This window comes from Oncorhynchus tshawytscha, linkage group LG06, assembly GCF_018296145.1.
Source record: "Oncorhynchus tshawytscha isolate Ot180627B linkage group LG06, Otsh_v2.0, whole genome shotgun sequence".
In the NCBI taxonomy this organism is placed as follows: Eukaryota; Metazoa; Chordata; class Actinopteri; order Salmoniformes; family Salmonidae; genus Oncorhynchus; species Oncorhynchus tshawytscha.
In genome coordinates, this window is record NC_056434.1 from 40368052 (window position 1) to 40388259 (window position 20208).

At 42.7% G+C, this 20208-nt stretch overlaps 1 protein-coding gene across 1 annotated transcript in view; it reads left to right on the forward strand.

Annotated features, from left to right (window-relative positions):
- Positions 1-20208, forward strand: part of LOC112232085 (pleckstrin homology domain-containing family G member 7) — a 36647-nt gene that overhangs the window by 11902 nt on the left and 4537 nt on the right. The window contains exons 4-15 of the mRNA XM_024398880.2: positions 2327-2436; positions 2885-2925; positions 3473-3571; positions 4003-4155; positions 4459-4554; positions 9569-9670; positions 10509-10622; positions 14077-14251; positions 16050-16165; positions 16679-16766; positions 16872-16951; positions 17303-17456. Coding sequence (XP_024254648.1) covers positions 2327-2436; positions 2885-2925; positions 3473-3571; positions 4003-4155; positions 4459-4554; positions 9569-9670; positions 10509-10622; positions 14077-14251; positions 16050-16165; positions 16679-16766; positions 16872-16951; positions 17303-17456 — 1328 coding nt within the window. The remainder of the gene's footprint in view (positions 1-2326; positions 2437-2884; positions 2926-3472; positions 3572-4002; positions 4156-4458; positions 4555-9568; positions 9671-10508; positions 10623-14076; positions 14252-16049; positions 16166-16678; positions 16767-16871; positions 16952-17302; positions 17457-20208) is intronic.

Here is a 20208-nt window from a genome sequence, read left to right on the forward strand (position 1 = left end):
TTAGATATCGTGCACCAGGTCTTATTTACAAAAATACATAGTCCGCCGCCCCTTGTCTTACCAGACGCCGCTGTTCTATCCTGCCGGTGCAGCGTATAACCAGCCAGCTGTATGTTGATATTGTCGTCGTTCAGCCACGACTCCTTGAAGCATAACATATTACAGTTTTTAATGTCCCGTTGGTAGTTCAATCTTCCGCGTAACTCGTCGATATGATCCTCCAAGGACTGCACATTTGCTAGCAGAATGGAGGAAAGTGGGGCTTTATTTGATCGCCTACAAATTCTCAGAAGGCAGCCCGCCCTTCGGCCCCTCTTTCTCCGCCTCCGATCACAGGGATCGGGGCCTGTTCCCGAGGAAGCAGTATATCCTTTGCGTCAGGCTTGTCAAACTCGTGAAAGGAAAAAAGTATTCTGCTTGTCCGTGGTGAGTAATCGCAGTCCTGATGTCTAGAAGTTATTTTCGGTCATAAGAGACGGTAGCGGCAACATTATGTACAAAATAAGTAATACAAATGTTTTGCAAATAAACAAAAAAGCACAATCGGCTGGGGGCACGTAAAACGTCTGCCTTTTTCTCCAGCGCCATCTTACACTTACAGCTGTAATCCCTGCTAAATATGAGTGTTACGGTTTTCTAGTGGTGATGAAGGAGAGTCGGACCAAACTGCAGCGTGTCGATTGAGATTCATGTTTATTCAAATAAAGAAACACGAACACTACACAACAATAAACGTAATCAAAACCGAAACAGCCTATCTAGTGCAAACTAACCGAGAGTACACATAGGACACTAAGGACAATCACCCACGACAAACTCAAAGAATATGGCTGCCTAAATATGGTTCCCAATCAGAGACAACGATAAGCACCTGCCTCTGATTGAGAACCATTCCAGACAGCCATAGACTTTGCTAGATAACCCACTAAGCTACAATCCCAATACCACCACCAAAACCCCAAGACAAACACACCACAATTACAAAAACCCCATGCCACACCCTGGCCTGACCAAATACATAAAGATAAACACAAAATACTTTGACCAGGGCGTGACAATGAGTCTCATGGGGTTGAATACTTATCTAATCAAGATATATTAGTGTTTAATTTTCCATTAATAGTAGTTTTTTTGTTGTATATCTTTTAGGTAAAAAAATGATATACTATTTCCATCACAAAAAAAAAAAAAGTTTAAATAACACTCTGATATTGCGAAAATGATGATAATTCCCTTGTGTATGAGCTGTGTAAAAAAAATAATAATAATAATAATTTTTTAAATGAAGGCTGGATTTTCAGCCTGTTCAGGTGGGATGGAACTTTTGACCCATGTCATGATGTCACAATATGACCAATGACTGTTCTTCTAGGTATGGGGGTGTGCTCTAGACCATCCTATTTGCCAATCACGCCTGTCTATGTCAATATAGTAATATTTGTTTCCTAACGCCCACATGATCAGACTTAGCATTTAACAGACCCAAGGAGGCTCAGGGAAATATATTATAAAACCTGTATTTTGTGTTTTTTTTTAATGAAAATTACCCCAATGATTTATTAGACATACAGCGATGATTTAAAATGACAAAGACTGCATTGGGGCTTTAATTGGCGGTCTTTAATTCATTAATTTGGCTTGATTCGTGGTTTGAATATTCTCAGAGAATTGGATCTGTCTGTTGACCCCATGTTGATAAATATACCTAATTTATTACACCATTACTCATTGTCATTATTACTGGAGAATTTGCCAAGAAGACCGTTTAGCCAGAAATAACTGAATACCTTTAGGTATTTCTACATTTTTCTACATTGTTGAAGTACCATGTGTACTCACTGCAATGTGAACAAGCAAGCGAATAAGGAGTTTAGAAACGGCGGTATGATTTGCCTACATAATATGAGTGGATAGTGGTGGTAGTGGTAGTAGTCGTGGATATTGGTAGTGAATAGTAGGTTTAGTGATGGTGGTAGTGGGTGTAGTGGTAGTAAAGCACTTTTGTTACCCGAAGGTGCAAAAATAATAATAACAAGCCAGAATATAAAACACAGCAAGCAAAACTATATAACGGTATTGCCAGATCCGGAGGCATATAGTATGTCAAAATGAGGTATATCATTGTATAACAGTGAGTAATGGTGTAATAAGAGTATACCAGTGAGGTACAGCATAATACAGTTATAATAATGACTGAGTAATGGTGTAATAAATGAGGTACATTTATCAACATAATGTATTATGCTGTACCTCACTGACCTACTCTATTCCTCATGTATTACACCTCACTCACTCTGATAACCTGATCTCTTCCTGTTTCCACCAGACTGCAGGAGAGGAGGCGGAGTTCTGTGGTGGTCAGTCTACCCGGATTGGACGTTTCGCCGGGGGACCTGTTTGTGTCCAATGGGGTGGCGGACATACTGAACTTCTCAGGTTAACGCCAAAGTTCCGTTTCTGCACTTTTTTGCAAGATGTTTGTCAACAGCTTGTTTTTGATTCCTTATAAGCCCAGGTTGTAGGCCAACAGTGATCAGTGTTATTTGTTATATTATTTTAGTTACCTACAAGGAGATCCTATTAAATTACTATTTAATATTAGGAATTAGGGTTTAGAATACTAATTCCTATGTTTACCTAGCTATAACTTTAGTAACTGCATCAGAAGTTCACTTACCCAAATATATAAGTAACATTCCTTAACTATTTTCAGATTATTGCCACATTCAGGCAAAATGATAAGGCTGTTTACACTTGATTTCCTGTCAAATCCTATCTACATCCTGTGGATCACTTTTTTTTCTTCATCACATTTTCGCAACAGAAGAACTATGAAGCCAGGTCTTTGTAGATAATGACAAAACCATGTTCTCCATTTCCACAGACACCAAGAAACCCAAGTGGCCTTTCTCCAGACGTGGCACGGTATGTGTGCTGCCTGCTTGTTCTCCCCCTGCTACTCGCCCGAGCTAGCGTGACCTGCCACCAGTCAGCCTAGTTGTTTGTGGTTTTGGTTGCTATTGCTTTGAAGCTGTCAGTGTGCTCAGGAAGCTGCAATGAAATTTAGGATATTGTTCTCTGACCCACTTTTAATCAAAGCATATTAATGAATACACTTTCTTCCCCTTTGTTCTCATGGCCTTCTGAGATTTCATCATGTGTCAACAACACTGAGCCAAACCAATTCAATCCAAATCAATTCATATTGAAGGTGTTTGATCAGACTGATAGATAGATGGGAAAATATACAAACAAAACACTATTGGTGTGTACTGTCATTCACTGTTCCACCATGCTCACACGCGAACACTCACACATGCTTTTGTGTACAGACACACTCGTACACACACACATTCACTCTTACTATATACACACACACTTTCCCTCTTAGACAGACACTCATACCTATAGTAAAGAATGAATTGATTGTCCAAGTAATGTTTAACATTTAACCTGTATTTGTTCCTCTCAGACTAAAGGGACGACTACACGCACTGCATCTGATATTGAGAAATATCTATTGAAGGAACAGATTCAAGACTGGAGGGACACAGACTTCCAGAAGTACAAGGTGAGGAAAGCCATATGAACACCAGAGCTGAAGAAGCCTTTTTTCCTCCTAGCTGTGTAATATTTAATTGTTACGTGTCTGCGTTTGTAACTTGGGAGCCAGTCATCATTGAGTCAGTGCTCCTAGGAATTACTACAGGAACAGGGAAGCCCCTGAAACATATAAATGACACATTGAACGGGAATACGACTTTTGTTGGCCTACGCACATGGCATACATTTTTAAACTGTAGCTAGACAGCAGACGATAGCAGCATTGAGGATAGTAACAAGACAGGCTACAGAATGCTGTCGCCTTGTACTTATGACTGCACTGGCATAGCCGTATTAAAACCACAACGAATCAGTCCCCCCGGTGCATTATGGTTTTAGTATTATTCAAATAACATCTATCCAACCATCCATCTGTCTTATCATTCCCTCCATCCCCAGGACTGTTCTCTAGAGGAGTTCCTGAGGGACTGCGATTCGTCTCAGCTGATGTCTGACTGTGACCCTCAAGACTACAAGAGACAGGAAGCTATCTGGGAACTCTTCACCAGCGAGTGTGTTTACTTCCTGGATCAGCTCATGGTGCTCAAAGAGGTGACTTACTAGATATACGCCCAGGAATGGCAGCTCACCATTTGCAACCAAACACCTTGTGCTTTGTGTGGCTTTTTGAACACAAATGTCATGTTGTGATGGTTCGAACAGGCTTTTCCTTTGAATTGACACTGTCCCTTTCTAAAATATACTTTGTTGGGGGAACTCTTTCTTCAGCTTTGTGATGAAATTGAAAACAGCAAAAACAGATCCAACCCCTCCCTCTTGTTTGTGTTCCATTGTGTAATATATTTAATGTTTTTGTGTTTAATAAAAAATATAAATAAATATTGTGTCCTTCAGGTGTTTCTGGCCACACTGACCAACCTGCAGATGAGGGACTACCTCTCTGACGTGGACACTTGGAGGCTGTTTGCCAACCTCAACGAGCTGTGTCTGGTGAGACTGCAGAGATACATACTGTATATTACATTAGATTGGATTAGTAGGGCTGTGAATGTCATGGAATTTTGGATGATGCTAACTGGCCAGCCAAATGGCCGCGTCTCCTTAATAACCGTTAAAATACTTACTCTTTTTCTCTCCTGACTGCATGTGCTGATATAGAAGTCAATGATGGCATAATGGGACTGGCAGCCATTGCAAGTGTACCCATTGGCGCAAAGCAGGAAGTGTAACCATCAATATGTGCAATGGTTTGTTGATAAAAATAAATGCATTCCATTGCATGAGCCACATCAGCTAACATCATTTTTTAATTAACATTTTACATTACCATGGACATTTTTGCATCACAGTGCCAGGCAGCCATTGAGTGTACCCATGTAATGAGTTGACCAATCAAATTCCCAGTTTATGTTCCTATGTGTGCTGCTGCTGCATTGTGGGGGGGCATTGCATAGGCAACCAAAGACTCATTTGCTACAGTACCTTGCTTGTTTCAGTATGGAGCAACAAACTTTTATCATGTTGTTGAGTCCATTATCGCAGAAACTGTTCCATCTTCAGTAATCTGTTTGTTCCTAAAGTATATATATATTTTTTACCCCCTAGAGTCAATTGATGCCAACAGTGCATCAATCTAAGTAAAATACAAATATCCTCATCAAAATCCATCAGTTTGGAATGTGTTTTTTTTTGCTTTGGATGCGTCTCAATCCATAGCATCCGCTGATGTTGCACTTCCACATCTGCGGTGAAAGGTGGCAGAGCTAGAGCAGTGTTTGTCAGACCATAAGACATCCCGAAAATCGGTGTTCTCACAAAAACATCTGTAGCATCCGAATGATTTGACCTGCAAACTACTATATGACCACTATGTCAAGAGGAGACTTTCATGATGGTGGTCCCCGTTTTGCCCCCCTTGCGCTATATCAAATCATAGACTTAATTATAATATAATAAACACACAGAAATACATGCCTTAGGTCATTAATATGGTCAAATCCGGAAACTATCATTTAGAAAACCAAACTTTTATTCTTTCAGTGAAATACAGAACCGTTCCGTATTTTATCGAACGGGTAGCATCCATAAGTCTAAATGTTGCTGTTACATTGCACAACCTATGTTAAGTCATCATTTAGTAAAATTCTGGCAAATTAATTACGTTCTTTGTTAGGAAGAAATGGTCTAAACACTGTGTAAAAACTGCTGCATATTCCCTGACTCTGCTTGCACAAAACGCAAGAGAAGTGACACAATATCCATAGTTAATATTGCCTGCTAACATGAATTTATTTTAACTAAATATGCAGGTTTAAAAAATGTACATGTGTATTGATTTTAAGAAAGGCATTGATGTTTATGGTTAGGTACATTGGTGCAACGATTGTGCTTTTTTCGCAAATGCGCTTGTTAAATCATTACCCGTTTGGGAAGTAGACTTTATGATGATAATTAATGCGATGCCTGTTAATTTATTTGCAATGCAGGACAAGCTAGTTAACCTAGTAATATTATCAACCATGTGTTGTTAACTAGTGATTATGTTAAGATTGATTGTTATTTATAAGATGCATTTAATGCGAGCTAGCAACTTACCTTGGCTCCTTGCTGTACTCTCGTAACAGGTGGTCAGCCTGCCACGCAGTCTCCTCGTGCAGTGCAATGTAATCGGCCATAATCTGCGTCCAAAAATGCCGATTTACCGATACTTATGAAGACTTGCCGATTTAATCGGTCGACCTCTTATGGATGTATACAGTTAGACCTCCATGTCTGGATCATCCTTGGGAGCATTGAACGTACTTTGGTGTGAAAAGTGCAAATCAATCCCAGAATAACAACAAAGGACCTTGTGAGGATGCTGGAAGAAACAGGTACAAAATTATGTATATCCACAGTGAAACGAGTCCTATATCGACATAACCTGAAAGGCCGCTCAGCAAGGAAGAAGCCACTGCTCTAAAACTGCCATAACAAAGCCAGACTACGGTTTGCGACTGCACATGCGGACAAAGATCGTACTTTTTGGAGAAATTTCCTCTGCTCTGATGAAACAAAAATAGAACCGTTTGGCCAAAATGACCATCGTTATGTTTGGAGGAAAAAGGGGGAGGCTTGCAAGCCGAAGAAAACCATCCCAACCGTGAAGCACGGGGCTGGCAGCATCATGTTGTGGGGGTGCTTTGCTGCAGGAGGGAATAGGGGGACATCACAAAATAGATGGCATCATGAGGAAGGACGTTATGTGGATATATAGAAGCAACATCTCAAGACATCAGTCAGGAAGTTAAAGCTTGGTCGCAAATGGGTCTTCCAAATGGACAATGACCCCAAGCATACTTCCGAAGCTGTGGCAAAATGGCTTAAGGACAACAAAGTCAAGGTATTGGAGTGGCCATCACAAAGCCCTGACCTCAATCCTATAGAATATATGTGGGCAGAAGTGAAAAATCATGTGCGAGCAACGAGGCCTACAAACCTGACTCAGTTACATCAGTTCTGTCAGGAGGAATGGGCCAAAATTCACCCATCTTATTGTGAGAAGCTTGTGGAAGGCTACCCAAAATATTTGACCCAAGTTAAATAATTTAAAGGCAATGCTACCAAATACTAATTGTTTGCAAACTTCAGACTTCAACTGTATGTATGTGTATACGTGCATATATGCATAAACTCAGCAAAAAAATAAATGTCCTATCACTGTTTAATGTGTTTATTTTCAGCAAACTAAACAGGTGTAAATATTTGTATGAAAATAACAAGATTCAACAACTGAGACACAAACTGAACAAATTCCACAGACGTGACCAACAGAAATTGAGTAATGTGTCCCTGAACAAGGGGGGGGTCAAAATCAAAAGTAGCAGTCAGTATCTGGTGTGGCCACCTGCTGCATTAAGTACTGTGGTACATCTCCTCATGGACTGCACCAGATTTGCTAGTTCTTGCTATGAGATGTTACCCCACTCTTCCACCAAGGCACCTGCAAGTTCCCAAACATTTCTGGGGGGGAATGGCCCCAGCCCTCACCCTCCGATCCAACAAGTCCCAGACGTGATCAATGGGATTGAGATCCGGGCTCTTCACAGGCTGTGACAGAACACTGACATTCCTGTCTTGCAGGAAATCACGCACAGAACGAGCAGTATGGCTGGTGGCATTGTCAGGATGATACTGCAAGAAGGGTACCACATGAGGTAGGAGAATTTCTTCCCTGTAACACACAGCGTTGAGATTGCCTGCAATGACAACAAGCTCAGTCCAATGATGCTGTGACACACAGCCCCAGACCATGACGGACCCTCCACTTCCAAATCGATCCTGCTCCAGAGTACAGGCCTTGGTGCTCCACTCATTCCTTCGATGATAAACACGAATCCGACCAGAGACAAAACCGCAACTTGTCAGTGAAGAGCACTTTTTGCCATTCCTGTCTCGTCCTGCGACGGTGGGTTTGTGCCCGTAGGCTATGTTGTTGCCGGTAATGTCTGGTGAGGACCTGCCTTACAACAAGCCTACAAACCCTCAGTCCAGCCTCTCTCAGCCTATTGCGGACAGTCTGAGCACTGATGGAGGGATTGTGCGTTCCTGGTGTTACTCGGGCAGTTGTTGTTACCATCCTGTACCTGTCTCGCAGGTGTGATGTTCGGATGTACAGATCCTGTGCAGGTGTTGTTACACGTGATCTGCCACTGCGAGGACGAACAGCTGTCCGTCCTGTCTCCTTGTAGCGCTGTCTTAGGCATCTCACAGTACAGGACATTGCAATTTATTTCCCTGGCCACATCTGCAGTCCTCCTGCCTCCTTGCAGCATGCCTAAGGCACGTTCACGCAGATGAGCAGGGACCTTGGGCATCATTCTTCTGGTGTTTTTCAGTCTGTAGAAAGGCCTCTTTAGTGTCCTAAGTTTTCATAACTGTGACCATAATTGCCTACCGTCTGTAAGCTGTTAGTGTCTTAACGACCGTTCCACAGGTGCATGTTCATTAATTGTTTATGGTTCATTGAACAAGCATGGGAAACTGTTTAAACCGTTTACAACGAAGATCTGTGAAGTTGTTGGGATTTTTATGAATTCTTTGAAAGACCGGGTCCTGAAAAGGGGACTTTTCCTTTTTTTTTATGAGTTTATATGCGTGTATGTGTTTTCCTGCTCTTTCTTATATCTCCTAGATATAGGACAGACACTTCAAAACCTTGTCTTATGATTTATTTTTTGACTGCTTTTTCTGAATGTGTTATTTTATTCTCATGACTGTCTTCATCCATAACCATCAGTTATATAATAATTGTGCTAGCCCCGTCGATTAGATTAGAAGATCTTTATTATCCCAAGCTTGGAAAATGTGTTTGGCATGTTCATTTAATTTTTCGTCTCTATTATTGTGCACTATGATAGTATAGCATTCTATTAGGTGTCTTGTGAGACTGAGTCGTTATGGTAACACACTAGTCCCACTCCAACACCACCCAGATCCGATTGGTACTGATCCTGTGTGGGTGCTGTCTTCCATGCAGAATGGTAGGATGATAGGGCCATGGCGTGCTGTCTTGAGGCAGTGAGGTAGACACTACTGTGAGTAAAGTAGGACTTGAAGTTTCATATTTCTTTATTAGCCGTATGTACGGGATACGCATGGTAAACTAGCTACCCACGTCCCAGATGGATGACTGACCATGGCAGTGAAGGGGGCGAAGGCGAATGCACTTTGTTTTGGGACTGGGCCTTGGATGGGAGATGGTTTACCACATGCTATCCACATATCAAAATGAAATTCCAAAGTTAAGTCACTAAATATTCCCCATCACGACGTCAAATCTTCATCGACGTCATCTTATTTTTTTCAACAAGATAGTCACCTGCAGTACAATTACAAGACATTGTAGGATGGAATTATCTCCATTATACGAATAGTCTGTGGCATGACATCTTCATGTAGACTTTGTCTATCTATGATATTACATTTTCTTTTGGACTCTGTAATGTGATGTGTTGTTCCCCAGGTGAGCTTTGGCTTCCTCACCAGCCTGCTGCATGTCATCAAGGAGTCCTGGGAGATCCCGGTAGCAGGGGCCGGGCCCACCCTGCTGGAGCTCCTCCACAAGGTATGGATACACACACACACACACACACACACACACACACACACACGTTCAAAAACACTTGAATGCACAAGCACACACACACGTGTTTACACGCACACACAGAATATTCTGTTCTACTGGACCATTTACTTTATATTCTTATCTTTTATTATTTTGTGTTTTGTTGTCGATAAGGAATCTTGCAAGTAAGCATTTCATTGGACGGTGTATACCATGTGTATCCTGTACATACAACTAATTAAACATGAAACACTCCATTATAAACCAGAGAACACATATAAAATCATTAGTGTCTGTATAATTAGTCATATTTATTATTTGTATTTATAATGTGTATACTGTCTCTACACGCCACTTCTTTCTATTCTGGAGTCCCACACATGCTCACTCTAATATAGATCTGCTTTGGATTGTTATTTCTTGATGGGAATTGTTGCATTATTTGTGTTGTATTAGACATTCTACTGCACTGTTTGAGCTCGTAACATAAGCATTTCGCTGCACCTGCTGTAATAGTGGTTACCAACTAGGGGTACATTTTTGACGTTTGAGTCATTTAGCAGACGCTCTTATCCAGAGCGACATACTTGGCCGGTCCATAGCGGGTACTCATGAGACCATATGTCTACTGGTAAAATGCACACGAGGGGGTACTTCAGGGGTACTCATGGCAGAGCAGAATTCAGTTGGGGATACAGTCACCAAAAAGATGGAAACCACTGTGGTATAACGCCGGCAAATCTGTGTACACAGCAAATAAACTTTTTAATGGGATCTTTCTGTTTCTCTATGCGCTTACTGCTTAGCTAACCATTTACATATATCTATCTGTTGGCAGGCGATCCAGGAGAGCATATGCCACTGTCTGCAGAAGTACTGCCTCAACTATTCAACTGCACTCTTTTATCTGGACAGCCTGAAGCACAGAGAGGACTTTGGCTCCTACGTGAAGGTACACTGCAGGCCGCAGCCGCCAAGCGCTGCTTATTTGGAACTATAAATCAGGGTTGGTTGGGGCAAGGTTGCGAAGTTCCCTGTCCCTAACAACCACACACAATTATGCAGTAAGGTAGGATAGAACTGGGTCAAGTGTGAACGAACAACGAGTCACTGGGGCTTGCTGACAATTGGAATGTGACGATTGAGACTCTTTTGCAAGCCTGCTGTTTTTTTGCTCTCAGCTGAGATAATTTGTCTTTCTCACAACTTCACTTTCACTCCTACCCCGTCCCTCAGTTCTCCCTAATACTTGCTCTCTTTCACCTTTTACTTCCTGACCTGTCTCTTCTCTTCTCTCCTATTTTGTCCCACGCTCTTACACAATCGCTTTCTCTCTCAATCTGATTTTGTCACACACTTACTTATCAACCTACTTATAGTACTTAATTTGGCTTTAACTCTCTTTCTCTCCCCCTACGCTCTCCCCTCTCTTGCTCCCTCTCTTTCTCTCCCCCTACTCTTTCTCTCTCTTCTCTTTTTTTCTCTTTCTCGCTCTCTCTCCCTCTCTCTCTCCCGTCTCTCTCTCCCACCATGCTCCCTCTCCCCTCCCCTCTCTCTCTCCCACCATGCTCTCTCTCCCCCTACGCCTCTCTCCTCTCTCTCTCCCCCTACGCCTCTCTCCACCATGCTCCCTCTCCTCTCTCCCCCTATGCCTCTCTCCTCTCTCCCCCTACGCCTCTCTCTCTCCCTACGCCTCTCTCCCACCATGCTCCCTCCTCTCTCCCCCTACGCCTCTCTCCTCTCTCTCTCCCCCTACGCCTCTCTCCCACCATGCTCCCTCTCCTCTCCCCCTATGCCTCTCTCCTCTCTCTCTCCCCCTACGCCTCTCTCCACCATGCTCCCCTCTCCTCTCTCCCCCTACGCCTCTCTCCTCTCTCTCCCCCTACGCCTCTCTCCCACCATGCTCCCTCTCCTCTCTCCCCCTACGCCTCTCTCCTCTCTCTCCCCCTACGCCTCTCCCACCATGCTCCCTCTCCTCCTCTCCCTACGCCTCTCTCCTCTCTCCACCATGCTCCTTCTCCCTCTCCCCCTACGCCGCTCTCCTCTCTCTCCCCTATGCCTCTCTCCACCATGCTCCCTCTCCTCTCTCCCCCTACGCCTCCTCCTCTCTCCCCCTACGCCTCTCTCCACCATGCTCCCCTCCTCTCCTCCCCCCCTCTCCTCTCTCCCCCTCCTCTCTCCTCTCTCCCCCTACGCCTCTCTCCTCTCTCCCCCTACGCCTCTCTCTCTCTCCCCCCTACGCCTCTCTCTCCACCATGCTCCCCTCCACCATGCTCCTCTCCTCCTCTCCACCATGCTCCCTCTCCTCTCTCTCCACCATGCTCTCTCTCCTCTCTCTCCACCATGCTCTCTCTCCTCTCTCCCCCTATGCCTCTCTCCTCTCTCTCTCCCCCTATGCCTCTCTCTCCTCTCTCCCCCTACGCCTCTCTCTCTCTCTCTCTCCACCATGCTCCCTCTCTCCTCTCTCCCCCTACGCCTCTCTCCTCTCTCTCTCCCCCTATGCCTCTCTCCTCTCTCTCTCCCCCTATGCTCCCTCCTCTCTCTCTCCCCCTATGCCTCTCTCCTCTCTCTCTCCCCCTACGCCTCTCTCCTCTCTCTCTCCACCATGCTCCCTCTCCTCTCTCCCCCTATGCCTCTCCTCTCCCCCTACGCCTCTCTCCTCTCCCCTCTCTCTCTCCACCATGCTCCCTCTCCACCATGCTCTCTCTTCTCCACCGTGCTTTCTCTTTTTTCTTTTTTAAGGGGCTTTATTGGCATGGGGAAACATGTTTACATTGCCAAAGCAAGTGAAATAGATAATAAACAAAAGTGAAATAAACAATAAAAAATTAACAGTAAACCTTACTCACAAAGGTTCCAAACTGTAAAATGTTGTCTATATACAGTGTTGTAATGACAAAAGGGAAAATTAATAAACATAAATATTGGTTGTATTTACAATGGTGTTTGTTCTACACTGGTTGACCTTGTGGCCACAGGACACACATCTTGCTGCTGTGATTGCACACTGTGGTATTTCACCCAATAGATCTGGGAGTTTATCAATTAGATTTTTTTTTTTGGTGGATCTGTGTAATCTGAGTGAAATATGTGTCTCTAGGCCATACATTTGTTAGGAGGTTAGGAAGTGCAGCTCAGTTTCCACATTTTGTGGGCAGTGTGGACATAGCCTGTCTTCTCTTGAGAGCCAGGTCTGCCTTCGGTGGCCTTTGTCAATAGCAAGGCTATGCTCACTGAGTCTGTACATAGTCAATGTAAGGTTTGGGAATCACATCCTTTTAGGTGGTTGTAGAATTTAATGACTCTCTTCTGGATTTGGATAATTAACGGGTATCAGCCTAATTCTGCTCTGCATGCATTATTTGGTGTTTTACATTGTACACAAAATATATTTTTGCTGAATTCTGTATGCAGTCTCTCAATTTGGTGTTTGTCCTATTTTGTGAATTATTGGTTGGTGAGCGGACTCCAGAGCTCACAACCATAAAGGGCAATGGGTTCCATAACTGATTCAAGTACTTTTTGCCAGATCCTAATTGGCACATCACATTTTTGATTGCATAGAAGCCCTTTGCATTGTCTCTCAGATCGTTCACAGCTTTGTGGTAGTTACCTGTGGCGCTGATGTTTAGGCCGAGGTATGTATAGTTTTTTTGTGTGCTCTAGTGCGATGGTGTCTAGATGGAATTTGTATTTGTGGTCCTGGAAACTGGACCTTTTTTGGAACACCATTATTTTTGTCTTACTGAGATTTACTGTCAGGGCCCAAGTCTGACAGAATCTGTGCAGAAGATCTAGGTGCTGTTGTAGGCCCTCCGTGGTTGGGGACAGAAGCACCAGATCATCAGAAAATGGTAGACATTTGGCTTCAGGTTCTAGTAGGGTGAGGCGGCCGGGTGCTGCAGACTGTTCTAGTGCCCTCGCCAATTTGTTGATATATGTTGAAGATTGTGGGGCTTAAGCTGCATCCCTGTCTCACCCCCTTGCCCTGTGGAAAGCAATGTGTTTTGCCAATTTAAACTGCACACTTGATTTTATAATGTCGTATATTTTCCCCACAACACCACTTTCCATCAATTTGTTTAGCAGGCCCTCATGCCAAATTGAGTCACGCTTTTTTGGGGGGGTCTGTCATACGGTAATTTGGTAAAAATAAAATTTTACATTTGCTCAGTGCATTGTTTTCACTGAGGAAATATACAAGTCTGCTGTTAATGATGATGATGCAGAAGATTTTCCCAAGGTTGCTGTTGACTCATATCTCCCGGTAGTTATTGGGGTCAAATTTGTCTCTACTTTTGTGGATTGGGGTGATTCGTCCTTGGTTCCAAATTTTGGGGAAGATGCCAGAGCTGAGGATGTTGTTAAAGATGATATCTCTCTCTCTCTCTCCCCTTCCTTCCTAGTGGTGTGAGAGGAACCAGGAGTGTCGGAGGCTGCAGTTGCGTGACCTGTTAGTGGCGCCGTTGCAACGTCTGACCCGCTACCCCCTGCTGCTGAGGAACGTGGGGAAGAGAAGCCGGACGGAGGAGGAGGAGAGCGCCCTGCAGAGTGTGGTGGAGCAGGTGGACACCTCCATATGTGAGCATCCCCCTCCTTCACTCTTGCCACTGAAACACTGTATTGTAAAACCCCATCACTACACAGGCTGCTGTTTCATATATAAACCTGTTTGGTTTTCCTGTCTTTTTCACTCAAACACCCACACAGCCCCTGTGCACTGCCCCCTCCACAGCTGTACATTTTCAATTAAAAACAGCAAGAGTCTTATTTCCCCGTAACTTCCAATGAGAATAACAAAATCGCTTTGCCAGACCATTGGCTACATCGTGTACAACATGGTCAGTCTCTCAGGCTGATCTGATATTTCTACAAAACAGTGCAACCTTACCACACTACTTTATTGTACATTCTTACTGCAACACTTAACTACGTTAACCCTCACCACCACACTGACTCTGTAAAGTCAATGGCTCACCACACACGTTATTAGTGTAAATGAAGCTGATTTGGGGTTCTGTGAAGCCATTATTGGATTATCTGGGTTATTTGCATAATCTATTTTTATCAGCTGAGGTGACTCATCTAAACCTAATTTAACAGTAGTCAGTCATCACTAGAGGCTCCTCTCGCTCTAACCACAACAACGTTTTTGCCGTATAAGGAAACTTGAACATACACAAGCAGAGTCAGTCAGCCAGCCCCTCCTGTGTCTTACGATGGAGGAAACCTTTAGAAATAGGATGACCGGTGGCCATTTTGAATTTTATCACCCCCCCTTGACTTGATTTGGGTTGCCATTCTAGGAGTTCTATTTCTACATAGGAAACAGCAGCTCTGCCATTCAGGTTCAGGCCATCAGCTCTAGGGTGTTTTCTGACGGAGCTATGTGGGCTTTTGACAGCCACTTATACCTCCTGGCTTAACTCAGATCTTCACACCTGTAGCAAAATATACACTGGAAAAGTTTATTGACACACAGCCTCCTGTACGGGATAGTCTCTACAAATACATGTCTCTTAGAAATGGTAACCAAATAGCCAGTTTATTTGTTGGGCAGCATCCAAAATCTGTGACAGTTGACGTCTTCTCTGCATGCCTGTACTTGCAGACGTATTTTGGTGGTTCTCTCTATAACTAGATGGACAGGACCGGCTGTAGAGAAATATGTACCAGTATTGTACCTTGAATGTAATTGTTCTTGTATATCGAACCTGTTTTTCTATTCCAAAGTAGTTTGTGTTTTTACTGTGTGCTTCAAAGTTCTTTCCCATAGCCAGGGTGTGACTATACAGACAATAACAGAGGTATACAGTGAGTTGATGTGGCCTGGGAATAGCACTGTCACAATGGCAGGCTGGACTGAATCGGTCAATGTTCAATGGGTGTGGTGGGTGTCTACGGTAAGAGGTGGGCGCAGTCTAATCTATGACTAGAGCATCATAGATCACACCCATGTTGAGACACAGTCAGCTGTCGTCATTATTTAATGATATCCGTATCAACATCAGAGATACTATTTGAAATGTATGTGTTTCATTGCCAATGCCAGATGAATTGATAGTTTGATAAATTGTGCACATAGCTGAATATTTTACAAAGTAGTACTATATTGTATTAATTTAATCTGATGACAACAGTGACACCCTTGTTAAGATTGTTCTGTGTGTTCCAAAGCCAGGAATAAGCCTGCCAGAATCGGTGTTCCTAATTAGTGTGCACTGCTCACTATCAAACAGAGGGGTGGAGTGGAATGCAGTTTAGTGTCCTCGTTGGTTTGTTTGTGTCACACACACCCCTCCCCCTGTGGGTGTGTTGTGTGTTGTGGGTGTGTGTTGTTTTATGTTTTGTGTTTTGTGTTTGTGTGTGTGTTTTGTAGGTGATCTGGAGGGCAAAGTCAAATGGCTGGACAACTACCAGAAGGTGAAACTACTGAGAGATGCCCTGGTGTGGCTGCCAGTGTGGGAGAGAGACAAGCGGGCCTTCATCCCTGAGGTAAGGTTGCATTCACTATAATGAGAGAGTTGAGCTTTGAATATCAAACTGGGTTTGCACAAATGCATAATAGAATAAAATGGACTTAATTGACGTAATCCTGTTAGTTCCTGGAGGAACATGGGCCTCTGTACTTAAGCTTTCCAATGACACTGGTCTTGGGCCAAGACAAATGGATCTTCTTGGGTTCGGTTTCGAGTAGAACAGATCATATGGTTAACGTTTTGATACACGAGTCAGATACAGTACAACAACAACTTAGCTGTATCTTGAATGATGTCAATGCATTGATGTAAAGAGAGGGCTGTCTGAAGCGTCTTAGTTTTTTTCAGATAAAGATGAAGTGATATCTGATCATTGTGATCCGCAAAGCTAGATATGCATGCAAGAGACATAACGGCGGGATATGATCAAAATAAAATACACTGCCACCACATATGAAGTCGTAAGAATGCAAACAAATCATGCGTCTACCCACAACCTAACCTCAGCCCTTCATTTGGCTTTGAACAGAATCTGAAGCATCTCCTGAAAGCGGTCACCCTCGAAAACCTCATCGCTCATCGGTGCCTGCTGCATGAGGGCAAACTAGTGCTCACAGGTCGGTGACATACAGAGTAATCAGTCATGCTTAGTTAAAATACTGTTTAAGTACTGTAGTTTTACATCAGCCATGTCCTGACATCTCTACATTTGTTACCACCAGAGAATGCTAAGCTGCACGATGTGTACCTGTTTCTCTTTGACGACTTCCTCCTCATCACCAAGATCAAGAGGAACAAGAAAGTAGGACCCATACCTCTACGATTTTCTCACATAGATACTTACCTACATATGTATTATAACTTAACTACTTTCGGGGCGGCAGGGTAGCCTAGTGGTTAGAGCGTTGGACTAGTAACCGGAAGGTTGCAAGTTCAAACCCCCGAGCTGACAAGGTACAAATCTGTCGTTCTGCCCCTGAACAGGCAGTTAACCTAATGTTCCTAGGCCGTCATTGAAAATAAGAATTTGTTCTTAACTGACTTGCCTAGTTAAATAAAGGTAAAATAAATAAAAATAATTTCGTATAGTACTTAATCCTCTTTGATCACTCAAATTTGATTTTCGCGCTCTCCCACTCCTACCCCCCTCTAGAAGTCCACAGGTCCTGAACAGAATCCTTTGCGCCTCCCTCAGAACCAGGAGTTGGACCAGTTGCTGAAGGAGGGCTGTACCTTCACCGTCCTGGACCAGCCCATCTCGCTGGACCGCCTCCAGCTCAGGAGCGTAGACCAACTCAACGCAGCAGGTGGGGACGGATCAACACCTGCATGATACAGGAATTTAAGAAGTCCAGCATTCAATGATGTAGTTGCCACAGTTTAACCTTTCTAGGGTATGTGGGCGTCCCACCTGGCCAACATCCAGTAAGATTGCAGAGCGCCAAATTCAAATACAGAAATACTCATTATAAAAATTCAGAAAAGATACAACTATTTTACATAGGTTTAAAGATTAACTTCTTGTGAATCCAACCACGGTGTCAGATTTAAAAAATGCTTTACGGCGAAAGCATACCTTACAATTATTTGAGAACATAGCCCAGCAGACAAATCATTACAAACAGTAACCAGCCAAGTAGAAGAGTTACTAGAGGTCGACCGATTATGATTTTTCAACGCCGATACCGATTAATCTGACTATTTTTATATGTATGTATGTAATAATGACAATTACAACAATACTGAATGAACAATGAACTTTTATTTTAACTTTTAAACGATTAAACAGGTATCAGCTATTTATATTTGAAATAACGACAATTACAACAATACTGACTGAACACTTTAAATTATTATAATACATCAATAAAATCAATTTGGTCTCAAATAAATAATGAAACCTGTTCAATTTGGTTTAAATAATGCAAAAACAAAGTGTTGGAGGAGTAAGTAGAATTGCAATATGTGCCATGTATAAAAGCTAACGGTTAAGTTCCTTGCTGAGAACATATGAAAGCTGGTGGTTCCTTTTAACATGAGTCTTCAATATTCCCAGGTAAGAAGTTTTAGGTTGTAGTTATTATAGGATTATTTCTCTATACCATTTGTATTTCATATACCTTTGACTATTGAATGTTCTAATAGGTACTTTAGTATTGCCAGCCTGATCTCGAGAGTTGATAGGCTTGAAGCATTGCGAAGAGCTGCTGGCAAACGCAGGAAAGTGCTGTTTTGAATGAATGCGTACGAGCCTGCTGCTGCCTACCACCGCTCAGTCAGACTGCGCTATCAAGTCGTAGACCTAATTATAATATTATAATAACACAGAAATACGAGCCTTAGGTCATTAATGTGGTAAAATTCGGAAACTATCATTTAGAAAATAAAAAGTTTATTCTTTCAGTGAAATATGGAACCGTTCCATATTTTATCTAACGGGTGGCATCCATAAGTCTAAATAATGCTGTTATATTGCACAACCTTCAATGTTATGTTGTAATTATGTCAAATTCTGGCAAATTAGTTCTCAACGAGCCAGGCGGCCCAAACTGTTGCATATACTCTTGACTATGTGTGCAATCAACGCAAGAGAAGTGACACAATTTCCCTAGTTAATATTGCCTGCTAACATTAATTTATTTTAACTAAATATACAGGTTTTAAAAAATATATACTTCTGTGTATTGATTTTAAGAAAGGCATTGATGTTTATGGTTAGGTACATTCGTGCAACGATTGTGCTTTTGTTAAATCATCCCCCGTTTGGCGAAGTTGGCTGTCTTTGTTAGAAAGAAATGGTCTTCACACAGTTCCCAACGAGCCAGACGGCCCAAACTGCTGCATATACCCTGACTCTGTTGCACAGTATGCAAGTGACACAATTTCCCTAGTTAAAAGAAATTCATGTTAGCAGGCAATATTAGCTAAATATACACGTTTACAAATATATACTTGTGTATTGATTTTAAGAAAGGCATGATGTTTAAGGTTAGGTACACATTGGTGCAACGACAGTGCTTTTTTCGCAAATGAGCTTGTTAAATCACCTGTTTGGCGAAGTAGGCTGTAATTCAATGATAAATTAGCAGGCACCTCATCGATTATATGCAACACATGACAAGCTAGATAAACTAGTAATATCATCAACCATGTGTAGTTAACTAGTGATTATGTTAAGATTGATAGTTTTTTTTATAAGGTAAGTTTAATGCTAGCTAGCACCTTACCTTGGCACGCAGGCTTCTCGTGGAGTGCAATGTAATCGGCCAAAATCAGGGGTCCAAAATTTAGCGGTCGACCTCTAGAGACTACCCCAACATATGGAAGAAGGTACTCTGGTCAGATGAGACTTAAATTGAGCTTTTTGGCCATCAAGGAAGCGCTTTACACCTCTCATCACCCCAAGACATCATCCCCACAGTGAAGCATGGTGGTGGCAGCATCATGCTGTGTGGATGTTTTTCATCGGCAGGGACTGGGAAACTGGTCAGAATTTAAGGAATGACGGATGGCGCTAAATACAGGGAATTTCTTGAGGGAAACTGGTTTCAGTCTTGTATTTGAGACTGGGACGGACACCTTCCAGCAGGACAATGACCCTAAGCATACTTCTAAAGCAACACTCGAGTGGTTTAAGGGGAAACATTTAAATGTCTTGGAATGGTCTAGTCAAAGCCCAGACCTCAATCCAATTGAGAATCTGTGTTATGACTTAGATTGCTGTACACCAACGGAACCCATCCAACTTGAAGGAGCTGGAGCAGTTTTGCCTTGAAGAATGGGCAAAAATCCCAGTGGCTAGATGTGGCAGCTACTAGAGACATACCCCAAGAGACTTACAGCTGTAATTGCTGCAAAAGGTGGCTCTACAAAGTATTGACTTTGGAGGGGTGAATAGATATGCACTCTCAAGTTTTCTATTTGTTTATTTCATCAAAAATATTTTGCATCTTCAAAGTGGTAGGCAAAAAATCTATTTTAATTCCAGGTTTGTAAGGCAACAAAATAGGAAAAATGCCAAGCGGGTGAATACTTTCGGAAACCACTGTATTGTGCAAT